The sequence below is a fragment of the Pholcus phalangioides genome, unplaced genomic scaffold, assembly GCF_987345545.1.
Source record: "Pholcus phalangioides strain wild (caught in Gottingen) unplaced genomic scaffold, Ppha-v1.0 ptg000003l_1, whole genome shotgun sequence".
Classification (NCBI taxonomy): domain Eukaryota; kingdom Metazoa; phylum Arthropoda; class Arachnida; order Araneae; family Pholcidae; genus Pholcus; species Pholcus phalangioides.
The window spans coordinates 23,413,753-23,434,849 of NW_028301596.1; the positions used below are offsets into that span (position 1 = coordinate 23,413,753).

The 21,097-nt window shown below is 37.2% G+C and overlaps 1 protein-coding gene and 1 non-coding gene across 4 annotated transcripts in view; both read left to right on the top strand.

Moving 5' to 3' along the window:
• Positions 1-21,097, top strand: part of BBS8 (tetratricopeptide repeat protein 8) — a 59,888-nt gene that overhangs the window by 23,378 nt on the left and 15,413 nt on the right. For all 3 annotated transcript variants that reach the window (XM_089246903.1, XM_089246920.1, XM_089246912.1), the window contains 2 exons: positions 8,637-8,724; positions 9,626-9,736. In XM_089246903.1, coding sequence (XP_089103029.1) covers positions 8,637-8,724; positions 9,626-9,736 — 199 coding nt within the window. The remainder of the gene's footprint in view (positions 1-8,636; positions 8,725-9,625; positions 9,737-21,097) is intronic.
• On the top strand, positions 18,382-18,455 carry TRNAT-GGU (transfer RNA threonine (anticodon GGU)). The gene has a single exon. It is a non-coding gene; the product is annotated as a tRNA-Thr (tRNA).

The window sequence follows — 21,097 nt, forward strand, 5'->3', positions numbered from 1 at the left end:
TTGATGAGATGTCTTGTTAATTCTGCTTAAAGGGTTGAATATATATATATGGTGTGTATTTGTTGATTTCATTAATTTAATAATTTATCTATTAATAGAATTAGTTATACTCAAAATTTATTGATAGCAGTTTCTGAAATGCATGCTTTTATAGTCATAAAAATTTCTTAGGCATGTCAAATTCAGTACAGAAATGTGATGTACTTCAACCTTATTCTACTCCCTGGATCCGGGAAATGAGTTCCGATTCTAGGGAAATTCCCTGTTGAATTCCAGGTGCGGGATCCTGGGACAGAAAACCTAGTAGGGACTTCGGATCCACTTTTCCCTGCAGTATGAGAAAAGGACAGATATGTATGGGATGATAGTTAATTTTATTGTGCTGTCGCTTTCATCGCCCCCCCCCCCCGAAAGGAATTTCTGGTTTCTGGCTACGACCCTGATAGTACATGGCATAAGAGCACCAATTTTTCTTGTCCGTTTCTAAATCCTTAATTTTATGTTATTTTCGTTTTTCCTCTATTTATAAATGTTTTTTTCTTAGTGTCTATTTTAAAAATTTTTGCTTGCCTATTTTACCTTAATCATAAAATTTTACAGGTTTATTACTGTCCTGAAACCTTAAAATTTAATTCTTAAACAAGTGAACTCTGTATTCAATTTGAAGGGGCTTCTCAGAACCGTAGCCAGAAATTCTTTCAGAGGGGGTTTGAAGTGACAGAACAATAGATCAATAGATTTAATCATAATATTCCATAAAAATCAGCCTTTTCTAATATGTTGGGGCAAGATCGGACCTCCCAGTCCCCCTCCCCACATCACAGCCTTGCAGTTGCTGTCCGTGATTGTCTTTTGCTGACGGCTATCCATGCATACAAAAGCATGCACCCAAACCCCAGTTGGTGACAGGTATCTTTCTTGCACAGCAGGTGACACACCCTCCCCTAGGTCAGCGTCATGGGAATACTTCAACTCAGTAACTTGTATTACAATGTCTTTTTTTGACAAAGTAAAAAGAGTGCCGCTGATCAGTATGGGATTGGTGACTGTTGTCCCAATTGTCCTGCCTACTTTCTTGGAAATATTTGGTGACTGTATGGCAGGGAAAACTACCTACATTATTGTAATTGTTGTTTTTGTTGAAAACATGCTCCTTTATTTTCTCTGACCAGTAGTGTATTCACGTTCTCGTGCAAAACAGAATGGAAAAATCAGATTTTTTCTCAAAGAAATTTCATATCGGCATTAATCAAGAAGCAGGTTCACCTCATGCAAGTTCATTTTTATATAAACAAGTTATCAAAACATGTCTTTTTTTATGATTAACTTCATGTTAGCGATCGCCTGCAGGCTGACAATATTTTCTTTTTAACTACATATAATCAAATTGGCTGAATGTGCAATACCAGTGGGACTCAGATTGTACACCACATTGCCCTGGGGCAGAGGCATACCATACGCTGGAATTGAGGTTGGCACAAGGCTTCCCACTAAAAAAAAAGGAAAAATTAAAATGTCCTATATAAACAGAATCAGATTCTGACAAGAGAACAATATTTTTTTCTACGGTTGTAGTCCTGTGATATCAATGTTAAATACAAATTGATTCAAAATGAAGGAAACTTTTTTGCTCTTAACAGATTTGAGATCCATTCATAAATACTGTACTTGGATCATAATAAAAAAAGCTAATTTCTTTTAAAATTAAAAATTTGATCAACGAAATCTCAAACTTCTTCATTATGACTAAATATTTTAATGGTATTTCAACTAGATCATGGCTGGACAAATCAAAAAAAAAGTCCAGCCAAAATTTCTTAGGAGCCAACCATGTTTTTTGTTCAGGAAAAAACATGTTTGGCTCCTAAATTGTCCATTTGTCCCTAAATAAATATATATTTTACCTTTCCGAGATTTGATGACCCCCTTCCCATGTGCTGGAAGACACATTATTATAAAATAAAAAAAATTGTGTTATACATTTCAGTTTAGTAGTGATGCATAATTTTTCTCAGCCACCTCATTGGGCATTTTGCCTATTGTGGCCTTTTATTTGTATTTATATAAAATTTTAAGTGCCAATACCTGGCGCTTGGGGATTTGTCCATTCTGCACTTGAGATCAGTTTTTGAACCCTATGTAAAAATTTTGATACACAAACGACATCGTGAAATAAAATAATTTAGGAATTTAGGAATCACAGCGTGTAGGAATATCAGTGTTTCTTTTTTTTGGTCATGTCCCTCCACACCCCCCTCCCAAGGACAATATTTTCTGCTTTTGCTCCCTTGTCTTATGGTTAGGACCTCTCTACTTATTGAGGAGCAAGACACTCCTTAATTATTTCACTCAGTAGATCTATAGTGAACAAAAATTTTATAAATTAGGTCGATCTCGAGTTTAATGATCCTTCCTGCAATTTTGTTGTTGCTGTCTAATTGTCCTGGTTCTATTAAAGGCTGTCTCAAAACATGGGCCCTTGGGCAAAGTGCTGTTCTTTGGGTTCTATACTTAGCTAGAAGTAGCAGCTTACAGGGTCTCTAATTTTTCAGACACGGTGAGTCAATTTCAACTTCCCATGAAGTCTCTGGGACACCAAATCACATTCAATTTAGTGACATCTCTATAAAAGGAACCAATAGAGCCCCGAGTTAAACCCAGAGAAAAGTAATTGAAGACTTTTGTTTGTTCTGAAATTATTTTATTAATTATCAATTTTGATTACTTCTGAAATAATTTTTTTCACTAATTCTGAAAAAGTTTGATTAATTGCTGATTAAATTAGTTAATTGTGAGATTAATTTTAATCTGAAATCACACTTTAAATTATTCTTTAATTATTTATTTTAGTAATTCTGAAATTATTTCCCTTCTCAAAATACCTTGAAATCATTTCTCTTTCAATAATTATTAAGGTGTTGATTGTGAAATAATTTCTATCAGAAGTTATGAAATTATTTCCCCCTATTGATTTATAAATTATTTCTCTCACTAATTTTGAAATTAAGTGTTTCAAAAATTCTATAATTATTTTTCTTTCAGTAATTCTGAAATTATTCTTCAATTTATTCTATAATAATTTCTTAAATCAATTCCGAAATTGTTTCTTTTCTCAATTTCAAAATGATTTCTTTTATCAATTCTAGAATTAATCGTTTTTCAATGTTTTCCAATATCAACCATTTTCTGAAAATCATCAGCAGGCCACGACGAAAAGCTTCAAGGGCCAAATCAGGCCATGCATTGAAGACGCCTGGCTTACAGCCTTATTTACATAATTACTTTTGAAAAATAACAGTATCAAATCTAATCTAGTAGGTCACCACACCCTTTGGCACATGTAATTCAGTTACCTCTCATGTTATTTCTCAAATGGAGGGTCCTGGGGTAAAACGACTTTACAGCAAAAATAAATTTTGAGAAAAACGAGTTTGAAAGTTTGGATTATAATGGTTTTCCCCATTAAACAAAATTTTATCACTATTTTTTACGGCTTTGAAATCGTTGTACCCCAAAAATGAATGCACATGGGGATAGTATTCCTTGAAAGCTACGAGAAGACACCTATCTCATTTTTGAAAAAAAATTGCCATAAAGTCGTTTTTTCCCCCTGAACCCTTCAAATACAGTTATTTATTGTTTTATTTCTAATTATTTTATTATTATGTATTTTTGTGTCTTTTTATTGGTACTAAATTCAGTCAACTTAAATTGTATTTCTATGCAAAGAAGACATAGCGTTAAGCTTTTTTGAGAAAGAAAAAAACCCACATTTTTCATTTCCGATTGTGTCTTCATGCATAATAGTACTTATAAGATTGGGTTCAAAAAATTCTGACCTTCTTTCTGTTGAAAAATTTCTGTTCAAAATGATTGGATGGAAAAATCACTCATATACAGGGATTGACAAATCCCAGGCGCAGGGCCATCTTAAGAGCATCATGGCCCCCAGGCCAAGAGATTTTTTTGAGGCCACGAGTCAAATTCTAAAAAAATTCTACTTCTCATTTTTCTGAAGCACCCAGGTGGTCTCATGCATTAAGATGGCACTGCCCAGGCCCTAGGTCACCATCGTGACTAAGTAATTTGCTTTGGTGCCTAATCTTTTTATGTATGACTAGCTATAATACCTGGCACTGCCCAGGTTTTCTTCAATGTAGTTTTTTGAATCACGTGATATTGCCCTTTTTCTTTGAGGGACATATAAACTTTGTCCAAGGTAACCAATATGACGACTTCCTGCGTGACTCATGAAAGAAACTTCTAGATTTGAGGAATGTAGAAATGAATATTTTTTTCTTTTTTTAAGGGGTGCTAGGTATTTCAATTCTCCCCTTGCACTTCAAGCTATCTATCTGCCTGTTTCTTCTTTTAAGAATGCTTAATTAAAGCTGCGGAATTAATTAATTGGGCCTTAATTAATAAATTAATTAATAATTAAATAATTTCAATTAATTTTAAAACATCCTAAACTATATGAATTTATGCAGTCGAATATTAAAAGAAAATACAGAGACATTAATTTTCATGCTTGAGAAGATATAAATAAATGGCTGAATTCAATGTTATTGAATGGATATCCAACTCAAAAGTAGGTCAGGCTAATTCTTTTATATATAATTTTGGGGACTTCGTATATATATATCTCTAACTGAATACTTCAAAAATTGAGAATTCAATTCAATTTTTAAAATTATTGATTTTGCGGAAAACCCGTTAAATTTCCGCATTTCTACAGTAAAAATTGGAAATTTTAACACTGATTTCTATGGGGATCATGCATTGTCTGTCCCTCAAAGTGATGCTGATGATGATGTCTATTCAAAAAACCTCATTACTGGTAGGATTGAAGAAGTGGTAAACCATTATAAAGGCATAAACTATTATAAATATACTGGCAGCGTTAAAGAAGTGACAAATCGTTGTAAAGGCATATACACGTCTGAAAAGCATTGCTAGGGAACCACGGCCAAAGCCAAGGACAAGTCAATTGTGATTTATAAAAGTATTAAAATAAAATTTCGAGCAGATTTTTTACTAAACTTTTCTTGGGACAATTTTTTTAATCATAAAAATTGTTTTTCCGAGTCAAATATGGGAAACGTATCCACTTGAATTTTTTTTTTTGGGGGGGGGGCTGAGCGGGTCCTTTAAAATTATTGGAGGGGCTTGGGCACGTGGGCCGGATACAAGTTTACGCCTGTGGGGGGGGGGGTGGATTGTTGCTTTTACTGTTGGCAGTGAGGAAAAGTAATTAAAAAAAACACGCAAATTAAAATAAATATAGTGATTTAAAATACAATTTTTAATTACTTAAAAAATTTCCTTCACTTTTTCCATTGTACAACATGATGTATATTTCGTTTGTGTATGCGTAGAAAAGAGATGCACGAGGCGTTTTTGTCTCAATTTTCATAGTTCATGCAATCACTGTTTGATCTCAGTTATCGAATCATCTTTTCTTTCATGCACAAGAATCATCGTTGAGATTTGTCTTCTGTAAATATAGAATGCTAAAATGATTATTCACATGCATTTTGGAAGTAGTAGCGGAGAGGTTTCCTGGTGTTTTAGACGATAACTTCATGGTGATAATTAAAACATTGTGTATCTTTTCTTCTTATATTTGAAGTCATTTATGAATTTTTTTTTTTTCACAAATTCTCCCTCACACTGTCAGAAGTCATGAAAAATGGAAGAACAAACGTCAAACCATTTCTCCTTCCTCTTTGAATCTCAATATACAGCATCTCATTTTACTAGGATGTTTTTTTTTTTTTAATACATGTTTCTGTGTATTTGTTTATTTATATTTATGTTGAGCTTTGAATTTTAATTTGGTAATAGTGGTGGAATAAACGATTCTGTAGTCTGATTTTTTTTTTGTGGTAAAAACTTCAGGTAACAAAGCTGTCATTATTGCATTTATTATTATTTTTTATTCTATTTTATAAGTTTTATTTTTTCAGCGACTTTTTTTGTACTTTTTAAGTACATTGATGAGACTATTCTTGATGTTTCTTAACCCTTTTACACGGCATAATAGCAATAAGCTTCCTTATTATTTTCAGCAGTAAATGAGTATAAACTAATGAAAAAGCAATGGATATATGGAGCAGCTTTTCCAAAGTATGCATCACTGTTTCTAGAAGCATCACCAACCTTTATGTGGGGTGTCGCGGCAAGCTTGTGATATTGATTTGTGTACTTATTTATGCTTTGCAGAAGTTCTTTTATACGGGAAACTAGCTATTAATCTATCCTGAAGAGCCGCTGACTAATCATGAATTGGGCAAGGGAGCCGTGGTTGACAAAAGTTTGTGAACCATTGGTATAGGAAAAAGTGTTCCACTGAGAGAGGGATTAACTTCACAAAATATTTGGGCTTGCCAATGCTAAAATAAGAAGGCGAGATATCTTGTCAATGCCACTGAAAGGGTTGAGATTCGTCTGAAATCAGCGATGAAATGTACTGTCCCAAGTCTATTGCTGTGACTACCGTTGTGGTATTCAGATTCTATGATGCTCATTTTATTCTCATGCTTAATGGATATACAGGGTGTAAGGGAAAGTCCCTTGGACCTGAAATGACTTGCAAACAAAAAGAGCTACAGCTATGCAACTTCTCACATGGAAAGAGTCCCCAGGATATGTCTTCAAAAATTTTAATTTAAAAAAAAAACGCTTTCAGTGCAATATTTGAACTATGTTCAAATGATTGGTATTGCTTTAGCAACACGAGCAGATATGTTCCGGCCTCCTTGTTGACTTGTCTGCGAGCATGGAAGGGGCCCTGGACAAGTCAAAGAATACACATTTTTGTCCGGATTTTGACAGGGGAAAAAATCTTGGCGTCTATGATATTTTGTTAGCATAATTTTTTTTTTGATTTGTCAAGCCCTGCTCATATATATGTATTTGACTATATGTATAACATTAATAGGCCTACATATTCTGTACACAGGCTCTGCGATGTGTACAGAACCCAACTTTGTGGGAGGAGCCGAGGGTATCTCTCTCACATAAATTTTGAATCACTAACCTTCAAAAAGGATTTAAAATAAACCAAAATGAAAAAAGTCGAGATTCGGCCTGGACAGTGATTCTCGACGTACCCTCATTTGGAGATGGTATCTCCAGATGACCATCACTCCCACATCAGGGAAATGGACCACTATGGTGGTGGAGGTGTCATGGTCTGGGCAGGGCAGGCATGTTGGATGGCAGCGCATACATCCATGTCTTTGACAGAGGGTCCCTGACCGCTAGGAGGTATAGAGAGGAAATGTCCTATATTTGACTTTTCAAGAGTGCAGTTGGCCCTCTGTTCCTGGTTTATGGAGGACAACGCTCGTCCAATCGGGCTCATCTGGTCAACGATTATCTGGAAAAGGAGAATATCTGGCATATGGATTGGCCAGCCAGATTTTTTGTCCTAAATCTTATAGAACATATCTAGGATGCTGTTCTCGGGAGGGCAATTGCAACTTGCCATCCCCTTCCAAGAACCATTCCTCAGCTGAAAACTGCATTGCTGCAGGAGTGGAACCGATTGCCCCCAAGAACTCCTCAATTGCTTAGTTACTAGTATGCCGTCACGCTGTGCAACCCGTCTGACTGAGAGAGGGGACCATATTAGATTCATTTTCAGTTAGATCTCACGACATAAATTTTGGACATTCCTGCAATGATGAGCTTTACTGACAATCATGCGTGCGTATTATGACTTTTGTATGGTATATCTTTTTTTTTGTTATAACTGTGTATTCATCCCAAATGTCATTAAAATCTGTCCATTCGTTTTTTGGAAATTCTACATATTGTGCTAATTTTCTTAATTTTGCAGACGAGTGTATAAATACATTGAGGACACATATACACTCAAAACATACATTCTGACATGTATTGCTTCTCTAGAAGTTCCTTAAAGGAATGTGTATGAGGTGCATGTACGGTTAAGTAGTTAAGAGGTCTTCGTATCTTCAATTTATCGTTTAACATGAGATTGATTGTTCAAAATTGATGAAATTGGACTTAATTGACATGGTAGACGATAAAAGCTAAGCAATCAGCGGGGTCGCAGTATGCCTTCTCGGGGGCCCGGGACAAGCTTTTCTTTGGGGTCCCTCTTGAAAGGGCTATTATTGTGCAAAACAAATGTAAACTTTTTGTGAGGCCCCATTCGGCCTCGGGGGCAGTGCCCCAGTTGCCCCAGCCTAGTTACGGCCCTGACAATCAGACTGTAGCAAGAGATTAATTTATTGCATGATGTCCTTCAAAAAAGTGTGAGTATATCATGACACATATGAATAGACAAAATGTGAGTAAAAATGTAGGCATATGATAAAGGCAGGTGGATAGACTTATTAGGATTAGCTTGATGGCAGGTACAAACCTGGGAAGATGTGCAACAGATATGAGTAGACAATAGTAGGGGGGGGGGGACTCCGAACGCTTGCGCTAAAATCATTTTTAGCTCCAAGACATTTTGAAGTTTTAAATATTAATTTTAAGAATATTATCATAAACAGTATATTCATACTTCTAAATTTATCCATGAGCCATCTCACCTGTTCATTTATGCATATATATTTAAAAAATATATTATTATTTACTTATATGTTTATTCAATGCAGGCTTGGAATGTTTCGTGATGCAGAAAGCCAGTTTAAATCTGCATTGCGTCTTCATGATGCTTTAGATGTATTTCTTTGGCTTGGCAAGGTGAGGCAGATATGAAACATTTTATTTATCTATCTATCCATTAATGATGGATTGCCGAAAAACTTCAATATATCATTTAAATCATGGAAACACATCTTGCAACATATATGCAATCGCATTGTGAGAACCGGGGTTCGAACCCCACCATCACCACAGTGTTGGTTGGCTGAAGTTGGTTTTCTGTGATTCCCAACTTTTTGAGGCACAAACGCGAGCCAATCTCCCAGTTAAAAAGTTAGGTTTTCTACATGTACACACACACATTCTGGTATGCACCAATTCATTAGAAATTTCGTAGAGGAATGTGTATGAGGTGCATGTACGGTTAAGTAGTAGCAGTAGCATATGCAAAACAGAGTTTGAGGTACATTAAGATCTTGATTAAATATGTACTTTTCATATACTGATTTTGAAAAAGTAGAAGCAATTGTGATAAACCGGTTCAACTTTGGCATGTAGCAAGAGCTTTATGTATTAATGTAAAGGTACGGTTTTCAAAACATGTACAACAATCTTTGAAATGTAAATTGAAAGAGCGCAAATACAGTATTTATTCTAATTTTATACTGTATTCATTTGATATTTTACCATGATTAATTGCAATAGTGATTTAAAAGTAACCCTTCTATAAACACATAATTTCCATCATTCTCATCTCTATTTTATTTGACCTCAAAATCTACGAGTAATAGGGTCTGTATTATCTGAGGTTAGTCCATTCACTCAGATAATATGGGTTCTACTGTATAGTGATCTCCTGGCACCAAGTGATTAATAGTAGAGCAATATTGTGGTGGGAGAATAAAAAAATGTGAAATATTTTTTATATTGATATTTTTGAAATAAATTTTTGACTATCTAAAAAAATTATCTTGCTGCATCAATCTGAATTTATTTGCAGGTTTATATACGCTTAGATCAACCATTAACAGCTTTAGACATTTACAAGCAGGGATTTCAAAAATATCCTAGAGAATCTTTATTTGCTCTTCAAATGTCAAGAATTTATGATGTAGGTATTCTAGGTTATATACATGTTTTTTATTGTCTTTTAGAAGTGTTGTATTATCATTCACATGGACTGCAATAGCAGCACAATTCAAAATTACGAATTTCTTTTGTCATTCATATTGCTACAGTCAATGCGCAATTTTAGGAATCTCCCATTTACGAAATACACATTTCTTCTGCTCCCAAACAAAGTTGATCAAAATATATACATTCTGCATTTACTTCAACATTACACTGTATGCAGTCCATCATATACATTAACTAATCACATCACCAAATAGGGAATTAAAAATTGAAAACAGTGCTGCAAATAAATTTTTGTTTTTTTCCAGTGGTCAATAACAGAGTTTTCTGAATGCAGTTCACACCCTTTGCTGCCTGACTATCAGTAAACAGTGTTGTTTCAGAAATCATATAAAAAATGCCAGAGTCATTATGCTATAAAAAAAGCAAAATTTCTGCAGTTCTTTGAAGGTTTTGGCAGCATCTGTATAAATATAAAACGTCACAATACAATGTTTTTTCTTCTGAAAATGACGACATTCCTCTTCTCATCCACTTCTTTTTGACTTTCTCTAAAATTTTCAATTAATGTGTCTATATTATTTGTGGTGTCAGGTTCAGTCCTTTATGTCTATGTAATCCTCAGCAGTGCGGTCAGGGAAAGCAGCTTGCATGCAGTTTTGTAATTACTCGGGGATGGGATTGCTGCGCCAATTGCGCCATTAGCAATTTCCTGCTACATACTGCGCCATAACGTTGATTTTCCGAGAAAATTTGGCGTTTCTGCGCCAGTCGGGGTTCTCCGAAATTTCCCTCTTCAACTTTCGCTTTCGATGACGTCATTAAATCATGCTGTGACGTGAACCTCGGCGTTGCTACTGTAACTTACAGAAAACCTTTGTGTATGTTCCGGTTTTTTTGTAGAATTCATCAAGATAACAGGTTCTGCCAAGATTTCCTGCATTTGGGTGTGAAAATAGTGCGTCCGTATTTCAGATTCCGAAAACTCGCGTCGTCTCCGATTGATTAAAAAATCGAATTTCGAGCTATAAAAAGTTCGGGTTTCTCAACCTATCGGAGACAACGCGGGTTTTCGGAATCTGAAATGCGGACGCACTATGTTTGCACCATCGGAGGGAATATGACGTCAGCGGTCTTCGCCTTGGCAGTGCTGAGAACGGCGACCGCAACATCATTCTTCGGAAGATCACGTGACCCGGTGAAAACACGCACAATCCCCCCGTTATTTCCTTATGGCATAAATAGGAGTTTAAAACAATAAATGAAAGAAATAATTTCAGCATCGATGAGATAATTCCAAAGTTAATGAAAGAAAATTTCTAGAATTAATGAAATAGATAATTTCAGTTCCAAAATAAATGAAAGTGATAATTACAGCATTAATGAAAGATAATTCCGGAATTAATAAAAGATAGTTTCAGCATTGATGAAAGTTATAATTCCAAAATTATAAAAGTGATAATTCCAAAATCATAAAAGCGATAATTCCAAAATCATAAAAGCGATAATTCCAAAATCATAAAAGTGATAATTCCAAAATCATAAAAGTGATAATTCCAGCATTAATGAAAGATAATTCCAGAATTAATGAGAGAGAGAATTCAGCATTGATGAAAGATAGAATTCCAGAATTAATGAAAGAAAAATATTAGTTTTAATGAATGATAATTACAGCATTAAAATGAAAGAATTTTGGAATTAATGAAAAAGAAATTCTAATTTTAATGAAAAAGAAATTCTAATTTTAATGAAAGAAAAATTCTAGTTTTAATTAAAGAGAATTTCAGTTCCAAAATAAATGAAAGTTATAATTCCATCATTAATTAAGGATAATTCTGTAATTAATCAAAGGTAATTCCAGCATTAATAAGGAATAATTCCAGAATTATTGAAAGAGAATTCCAGAATTATTGAAAGAGAATTCCAGAATTAATGAAAGAGATAATTAAGCATTGATTCAGAAGTAAGGAGTCCAGATCACTCATCTCGACTGCATCAAATCCAGGAAGTCCTTTCAGATAAAAGTGTTTTGGTGAAAGCTTTATTTCTGGAAGAAGCATCAGAACTTTTGAATGGCTTTATGACATTATTTGAAAAAGAGGAGCCCCCTCATACACATTTTGTATGATGAGCTAGGAGCTCTTGTTAGAAAAATTATGGCACGTTTCCTGAAATCTGAACATATTCAGAATTGAGGAAAAATGTGGGTGTTGGTGCTGAAATAGAATCCAATTTTGCTGAGTTGGGGGAATGTTCTCAACAAAAAATTTCTATTAGGTGCTAGATCATGAAGCACTTGCTCAAAGTTTTACCTTTTGAGAACACCATGCTGGAAAAAATGAAGTGTTTGCATCCTATTTTTCGACTGGAAAACTCTTCATTATCCTCGCATTAAGTACATTGTTTCAAAGCTACAGCAAGTTTGTCCTTTGGATACCCCTGTTCTCTTGGATGAATGGATTTCTCTGCAGTGTGAAGATATACATGTGAGTTATCAAAGGTTAGATAAGTATTGGGGATCTATATTTGATCAGAAAAACTTGGATGGAAGTGCATAGTTCAAAATTTTGCTTGTGCTTGTCAAAGCCTTATTATGTCTTGCCCACATGGAAATGCAGACTGCGAGAGGGGCTTTAGTGTAAGCAAACATTTCCTGCAACATATATCAAACCTTTCGATTGAAAATATCAATGGCATTAGGCAAATAAAATCTTATGTACAGCATTCTCAAAATGCTAAAGATATTGATGCCGATGCCAGTCTTCTGAAAGCTGTTCACAGCTCGCATCAGAAGTACCAAGACAGACTTCAGCACCAAAAAACTTTTGATAAGAAAGTTCCACGACCAGATGAGAATCAAAGACTATAAAGCAGAAGAAAGGGAGTTGGAAATTCAGTTGTCATCATCAAAAGCTACACTGCAGAGAAAATGATAGAATTGGGGATAAAGAGAAAAAACTTTGTAGGCATCGAAAGTGGGTAAATTCGTCTGAAAACACAGAAAGAAAAAAATGTGTAGTGTTCTTGAGAAATTGGAGGAGAACAGAGTCATGAGTCAACAAAATGTCATGAGGTTTTTTTTAATGTATGCTTATTTGTTTGATTTGTAAACTTTTACTTTTTCTCCTTACGCCCAGCTTGGATTATGACTAATTTTTACGTCCCTATAAGTGGATGCAAGTTTTATCAAACATATAAAACTGATTTTTGACGCAGAAACCCTGTAACTGTTTAAAATGTTCAAAATTGAATAATATGATTATCTCGGTTCCAAAAATTTTCATTTTTGACAAAGGTAATAATGATTCTGCGCACTGCTCAGAATTCACATATTGCTGCTCCGAAACACTAAATTTGCTGCTCCGAAACACTAAATTTGCTGCTCCGAAACACTAAATTTACTGCTCCGAAAAGAGTCAACAGCTATCCCATCCCCTATCATTTAGAAATTCGACCTTTACACTAATTCACTAATTTCTCCTGTAGAAAAGCCTGTGGCGGTGCTGTCCGCAAGAGTGCGTAGGTGTTGGCATTCCAATATTATAAATCTGTCAATACATCGTTTTTTGAGCGCGCCTTTTCTTTTCCTCTCTTTCGCTGTTTTGAGAGAGAAGGTTTTCGTTTCTTGCAGAGTCAAGATGTCATTTTTATGTGTCCGTGTATTCTTGTTTCGTTAGTACGTTATATGTGTAATAATGTACCGTGTGTTTCTTCAAATTAATAAACTTTATATTTAGCCCTTATCTGGAATCAAACAATTTTGTGAGTCAGATTTACGCTATCTATGGACAACCTACTACTTGAATTGAAGTGTCAGCACATCACTTTCTACACTAGTGATACATCCACATTGGATACCCACAATTGGTGACGACTTATGGTCCGATCTTTCCATATCAGATACTTCTGGACAATTGGATACAACCTCCTGCATTCTCCAGTTCGGCCTCGTACGTTACAACGGATCATGAATATCTCTTTGCAACTTGTATTTAATTTCAGTTTCGTGGTGAGTGAATAATTTCTCTCCTTCGTAGGGCTATTGGCGTCTTCATTGTTTCGCTATGGCAAATACGCAAACAACTACCAATCAGACTGGACTTTCCCTTTCGGGAGCCGTGAGTCTCACGTGTTTCATTCCGTGCGCCTTCATTTTGGGAAGCCGACGTTGATTTATGGTTCCTTCAAATGGAATCCCAGTTTATCACGTCAGGCATTACCGCGGATAAGACGAAGTTTCATTCTGCGATTTCCGTGCTCGACACAAAAAATCTTGTCTCACGTGAGTAATTTACTACGTCATCCTTCCACACAAGATTTATGAGACTCTAAGGAAACGCATTCTTTCCCGATTTGCTCAATTTGAAACTGTTCGCTTGAAATCCCTTTTTCATGAGCGCGAGCTAGGCGACAAAAAACAGTCCCAACTACTTTGCGAGATTCGAAACTTGTCGAATAACACAATCAGTGATGATGTTTTGAGCACGTTGTGGCAGCAAAGATTACCCGTCAGTGTTCAACAAATTTTGTCGATTTGCCGGGATCCTCTTGATTCTTAAGCTCAGATAGCTGATCGTATATTAGAAGCGTCGAGTTTCAATGCTGTCGTTTCTCAGGTGTCTGAACCTCCTCTGCCTTCTTCAGAATTGCACGAACTTAAAAAAGAAATTACATCGCTCGTTACACGATTCAAGGAGCTCTCTCGTTCTCGAAACCAATACAGAGGTCGGTCGCGAAACAATTCGAAAGCTCGTGAGCGGAAAAATCTTCAGATCGCTCCGATCGACGCAAATTACGCTGGTATTATGCTCGATATGGTGAAACAGCACATCGTTGTATTTCACCTTGCCAACACTCGGAAAACTAATGGGTAATCCTGTTACAGCGGCGGCCGGAGATTGTCACTTTCAAAGTCGCTTATTCATTTGTGATAGAAAATCGAAAATTTTCGTTTTCCTGTTGACAGTGGTGCAGCTGTGAGCTGTTTCCCTAAATCACTTGTCAAAGTTTCTAAGCCTGACGACCTTTCGTTATATGCGGCTAATGGCACTAAAATTCACACATATGGAACTAAGCATTTTGAACTTGATCTCGGACTGAGGAGAACATGCTCATTCAATTTCTTAGTGGCCGACGTCAAAAATCCTATTTTGGGTGCTGATTCCTTGGAGACATTCGGTTTACTTGTTGATGTCAAGAATCGCTGGTTGGTTCATAATTTGACAACTCTATACTCTCTTGGTGAAGTTACTACTGGTCCTTCTCTCGGTCTAACGACAGTTTCTGGTGCCACTAAATACCATTAAATATTGACCAAGTTTCCAAATCTTACCGGTTCGGTCTTAAATTCTCAACCCAAACCACATGCCATAACCCACTTCATTGAAACTTCAGGGCCTCCCGTCTTCGCAAAGGCTAGACGTCTTTCTCCTGAGAAGCTGTTGGCCGTCAAGAAAGAGTTTAATTTGCTTTTGAAGCAAGGCATCATTCGGCCTAGCAAAACCCCGTGGGCTAGCTCTATCCACTTAGTTGAAAAAAAAGACAGGTGGTTGGCGCATATGAGGTGATTTTCGTCGGTCGAATGCTGTAACTATTCCCGACCGTTATCTTATGCCAAATATTCAAGACTTTTCTTTCTGTCTGGCTGGAAAAATAATATTTTCTAAACTTGATCTTGTAAAGGCATACCACCAGATCCCGTGAAAGAAAACGATATTCCCAAGACGGCTGTGATTCCACCGCACGGTCTCTTTGAATATGTTTACATGACCTTTGGCCTCAGAAACGCTGCACAAACATTTCAACGATTCGTTGACAGTATCCTCTCTGATCTCCACTTCTGCTATGTTTACTTAGATGACATTCTTGTAGCATCAGCTGATGAGATGTCGCATGAACATGATCTTGATGTGTTGTTCAAGAGACTAAGCAAATACGGTTTAGTTCTCAATCCTGACAAATACCAATTTGGACTCAAAGAAATCCAGTTTTTAGGTCATCTTGTGCAAGAAAAGGACATTTCCCCGTTGCCGGATCGTGTTACCGCACTTTTGGACTACCCATTGCCCAACACAATTGATGAGCTGCGACGTTTTCTGGCACTAATAAATTTTTATCATCGTTTCATGAAGAACGCTGCCTCTACGCAACTATGTTTACATGATCTAGTTAAAGGCAAGCGAAAACGGGATAAAACAAAAATCGACTAAATCTGCATTTGAGTCATGCAAGGAAATGATTTCCAATGCTACTCTATTGGCTCATCCTATTCCAAGTGCGCAACTTCTAGTTGTCGACGCATCTGATTTCGCGATTGGCGGAGTTTTGAAGTAAGCAATTAATGATCAAACACAGCCATTAGGTTTCTTCTCGCGTAAGCTAACTTCAGCTGAACGCAGATACAGTGCTACGATCGAGAATTGCTCGCGATATATTCATCAATTAAATATTTTCGACATATGCTAGAAGGATCTGACTTCTAAATCCTCACAGGCCATAAACCATTGGTCTATGCATTTTCCCAAAAAAGTGAAAAATGTTCACCTAGGCATATTCGTCATCTAGAATTCATTAGCCAATTTTCAACCCGTATCAAGCACATTTCAGGCGATCGAAATGCAGTAGCCGATGCATTTTCAAGAATATCGAAAATTGAAATATCGGCTCAGGTCTCGAGTTAAAACCAATGACTTTCGGTTCTCCTGAAATCACTACAGTGTGATATTTCCATTGGTTCAATTAGACCTTACGTACTGTCAACCTTTCCATTTTCGATGCAGTGCACAACCTCTTCCATCCTGGCGCCAAAGCTACTACTGAAATGGTTCATAGACGATTCATCTGGAAATTTTTAGATAGGGACTGCAAAGAGTGGTGCAAAACTTGCATCCCTTGCCAGCGATCCAAAGTTGGTCGTCACACACATTCTCCTGTTGGTGCATTCGGATTTCCTTCTGCAAGGTTCTCGCATGTCCATATTGACATCGTGGATACACTTCTGCCAAGCAAAGGATATTGCTACGTTGTGACTTGCAGTGACCGATTCACCAGATGGCCGGAAGCTATTCCTGTACCCGATCAGACTTTTGAAACTGGCATTTGCTTTCCTCTCAAATTGGATTTCCTGTTTTGGCATTCCAAAACGGGATTACTACGGACAGGGGTTCTCAGTGTGAATCTGAACTCTTCCGATCCCTTGCAAAGCTGCTGGGCGTAGACAGGGTGCGTACTACCGCTTACCACCCACAAAGCAATGGAGCCATCGAGTGATTCCACAGGGACTTGAAAGTTGCCATCATGTGTCACGCCACTGGAAGATGGGTTGACGTTCTTCCTACCATTCTACTCGGAATACGCTTAAGTCTCAAACCTCATTTTGGTGCTACGGCGGTGGACATGGTCTACGGAACATCTCTGAGGTTACCTGGAGACTTCTTCAAAGATTCCGGTAAGAGAGCACATCTCAAAATCCGATTATGTCACGAACTTGCGTATGTCTAGCCTCGTCTTTTACCTTTGTCATCATTCTTCAAAAAACATTTTTGTGCACAAGGACTTGGCCGAATCCACACACGTTTTTGTGAGGGTTGACACTGTAAGGCGTTCGCTACAGCAGCCTTACCTAGGACCTCATGAATTCTCGCAAGATCTTTACATTTCTCTTGGCGCTATGACATCGTCAAATCATCAGAGCAGTCGTTGATTTGGTGAGATTGACAGAAAAAAGAGGTTGGTGACTATTTACAGGCAAAAACATGAAGTAATAAATGGTAATTAATCACTATTTACAGCGAAACCCTTATACCCTTCTGAACGATCACCCCTGTTTTACGACTGTTATGTATCTGGCAACACCAGAAAATAAGCAGTATTATGTTGTACGAAGGTGGCAACACTTCAAGGGAATGACAACATGCCGGGATGATTAAATGTTGTGTTTTTAGATGGGCCCTGATGGGGGTTTTTGGGGGCTTTTAAATTCTCTTGGGATTTTAACTGATTTGAGATCTTAGACATGATTTTATTAATGCGAGATGTTCTTCTCTTATTGCTTGCTTTAAATTCTTACTGGATGACCTGACTTGAATGCATTGTGACTAATATGGTGCTCATGAAATTTGACAAAAATTCTGGATTTGACTTTCTTCTTACTCTACATCATACTCACACTGTCACAAAAATGCACGCACACCATCCATACCAGGCCAATGCAGGGCCCCCGGATAAGACTGGTAGAACGGCCGTCAAAAACCATGCCCCGGGACCAGCAAATACTCTCCATTCATCGAGGAAACAGTTATTTTCCGGATATTATGCTGAGGTGAGCTCGGAAAGAAAAGTCATCACGTCTCCGCCGGGACTCGAACCCAGGCCCTCTTGCATACCGGGCAAGCATGCTACCATCTACACCGGAGACACATGAATCTGCCTTCCTAATTTCACGCACTGTGTCGTGAGGCGCTGAAGTAGAGGCATTAGTAGCCTCTCTTAACTTCAGGAAATGGCCCCCGGGTGGGACGGTTTAGAGAGATTTAGATGGCTTTTTTTCTCAGCCAGAGATATCGAGTAACTACTTCAGCGCCTCACGACACAGTGCGTGAAATTAGGAAGGCAGATTCATGTGTCTCCAGTGGTGTAGATGGTAGCATGCTTGCCCGGTATGCAAGAGGGCCTGGGTTCGAGTCCCGGCGGAGACGTGATGACTTTTCTTTCCAAGCTCACCTCAGCATAATATCCGGAAAATAACTGTTTCCTCGATATCTCTGGCTGAGAAAAAAGCCATCTAAATCACTCTCCATTCAGCTCAGCAACACTTGACGAAAAATTATGTAAACTACTGTTTCGGTACAGAGCTACACCTCTTTCATGTGGAAAGACACCAGCAGAATTATTGTTGGGAGAGAATCTCAGAACAAAGCTAGATCTACTCAAACCTACAACTCCTGGGTCATACAAGAACAATGCAACACAGTCAGTCTTTGACAAATTTATAGAAGGAGATAGAGTACAGTCAAGGAATTACAATATTCAAGCCTATGGAAGTATGGATTCAGTCGTGTTCATTACCTAGTTGAACTAGATGATGACTACATTATCAAGAGACATTTTGAACAGCTTCGACGGTGTGAAGTCAATCGACCGTCTTCTCCAACTCCTATTCGACTATCTATTCCTATGAGACACTTCCCTCGGAAGAAATCTGTCACTTTTAGTGATCATGTAAGTCAATGAGAGATTCCTGCAATTTGCCAACACAAGACTTCATCTATGGTAGATGCTTCTACTGAAACAGAGCAAACTTCAAATGCAACTACTCGATCAACAAGAACTATTTTTCCTTCAGCTCAGACTACTCAACTGAGACGCTCAACTCGTTCCAGAAAACCAGTTCAAAGATTGAACTTGTGACTGTTCAAATGTTGATTCTTGTGTATAACTTTTGATTGTATCATTAATCATCTTTTAATTTAGTGAGGGAGAATTGTTATGTATCTGGCAACACCAGAAAATAAGAAGTATTATGTTGTATGAAGGTGGCAACACTTCAAGGGAATGATAACATACCGGGGGTGAGTTGTAAATATTGTTCCGTAATAAATTAGTTAAGAATTATCGTTCAGCTCATGATTCACTACAGAAATGGCTCATAAAATACAATAAAACAACCAAAAAAATATCCCAGCAAAAAGCCTATTTAAATAATGTATTTCAATCTCGTTTAAAGGTCATCCTCAGATACGGTCATGGACACCGTTTTCATCATTCATTCCATTGGACTAAAACCCTTATACGACACCAATCGTTGAAATTTTGGTTCAAATTATGCTCACTAGATGGCAGCAAAAGAATATTTGATGAACTTTTTCATATTTGGTTACTTTTGAATGAAATTTTGGCTGAAATCATGTGTTGCTGATATATTTTACATTATTCTCAGCTGTTTAATATAGCCTGAGTGGCACAGTGGTAAGATGCCCTTCTTCCACTATGAAGGTTGCCATCCAGGTCCAGGGGTTCAAATCCAGCCAAAAGCACATCAGAAAAAGTTCTTTACCTATCGAGCCAGGGGTGGCCACCAATAGAAGGCACCTTCATTTCCCATCCAACTTCTCTAGTTGGAAATTGCCATATGGCGATATATGATGGGGTGTTGGTGTGCGGTAAAGTAGTGGCTGTTTAATATACAAATACAAATACAACGCCACAACAGGCAAACTGCCCAACGAGGTGGCTGACTTAAGAACATCATGGATCCCCGAGCCATTTTTTGGAGGCCCTACCTACTACTACACCACACATGCACCCCCTCCCCCTTCGCGGAACCCCCAACGAATCGGTACATGCGGGAATGTGCGTGTACGTGTAGTGAAACCTGACGTGAAGTTTTTTTTGTTTCTCTGTAATGCTTGTTATGTGTAGTGCTGCCATCTGCCACCAGTTTTTCTAACTATGAGTGAAGTGTTATGATTGAATGATTTATCGTTGTAGGACTGTTGCTCTCTGTGGCGAGACTTTTTAACGGGGAGATCGGCTCGCATTTGCGCCTTGAAGTTGGGAACCACAGAAAACCAACTTCAGCCGACCACCACTGTGGGGTTCGAACCCGGATGCTCGCATCGCGAGTCCGTCACTATAACCGTCATAATATGCCCAGCTCTAGTATAATCGTTGCTCTCTATCATTAAGAGAAAAAAATTAATGTATCAAATACAGCAAAAAAAAAAGAAATTTTAATTGGAGTTCATGCTCTTGCAAATGAATTCTAATCATTGATTAAATACATTTCCTGTAAACGCAATGACGGAAAGTCATTGAATTTAGTTTTTATCTTAAAATACATTTTGAAGGAGTTAAAATTCTCAGCAAAACTACCACACTGCGACTGGTCAATTTTTCCAAAAGAGTTAATTCAGTATGTAAACTTTGTATAATATTTCTTTTGTAATTTTACTTTTTATCTATGTATTTTCATGATTTTAAACGCATTTCACACTGTCAGAATTACATTCATATTCAAATAATAAACCATTTTAGTTACTGTTAATACTATATAACACAATCAATACAGGAACCTCCCCTCTGATACAGTCACCCTTCTTTTAATTGGGCAACAATGGTTTTTGGGACTCAACAATAGCTTTCGGGACGTTTACTTTGGTTACCGTGGTTCCCCAGCAATGCGTTTCAGACGTGTATATGCCTTTACAATGGTTTGTCACTTCTTTAATGCTGCCAGTATATATGTATAATAGTTTATGCCTTTATAATGGTTTGCCACTTTTTCAATCCTCCCAATAATGAGGCTTTTTGAATAGACGTCAGAATCATCATCAGCATC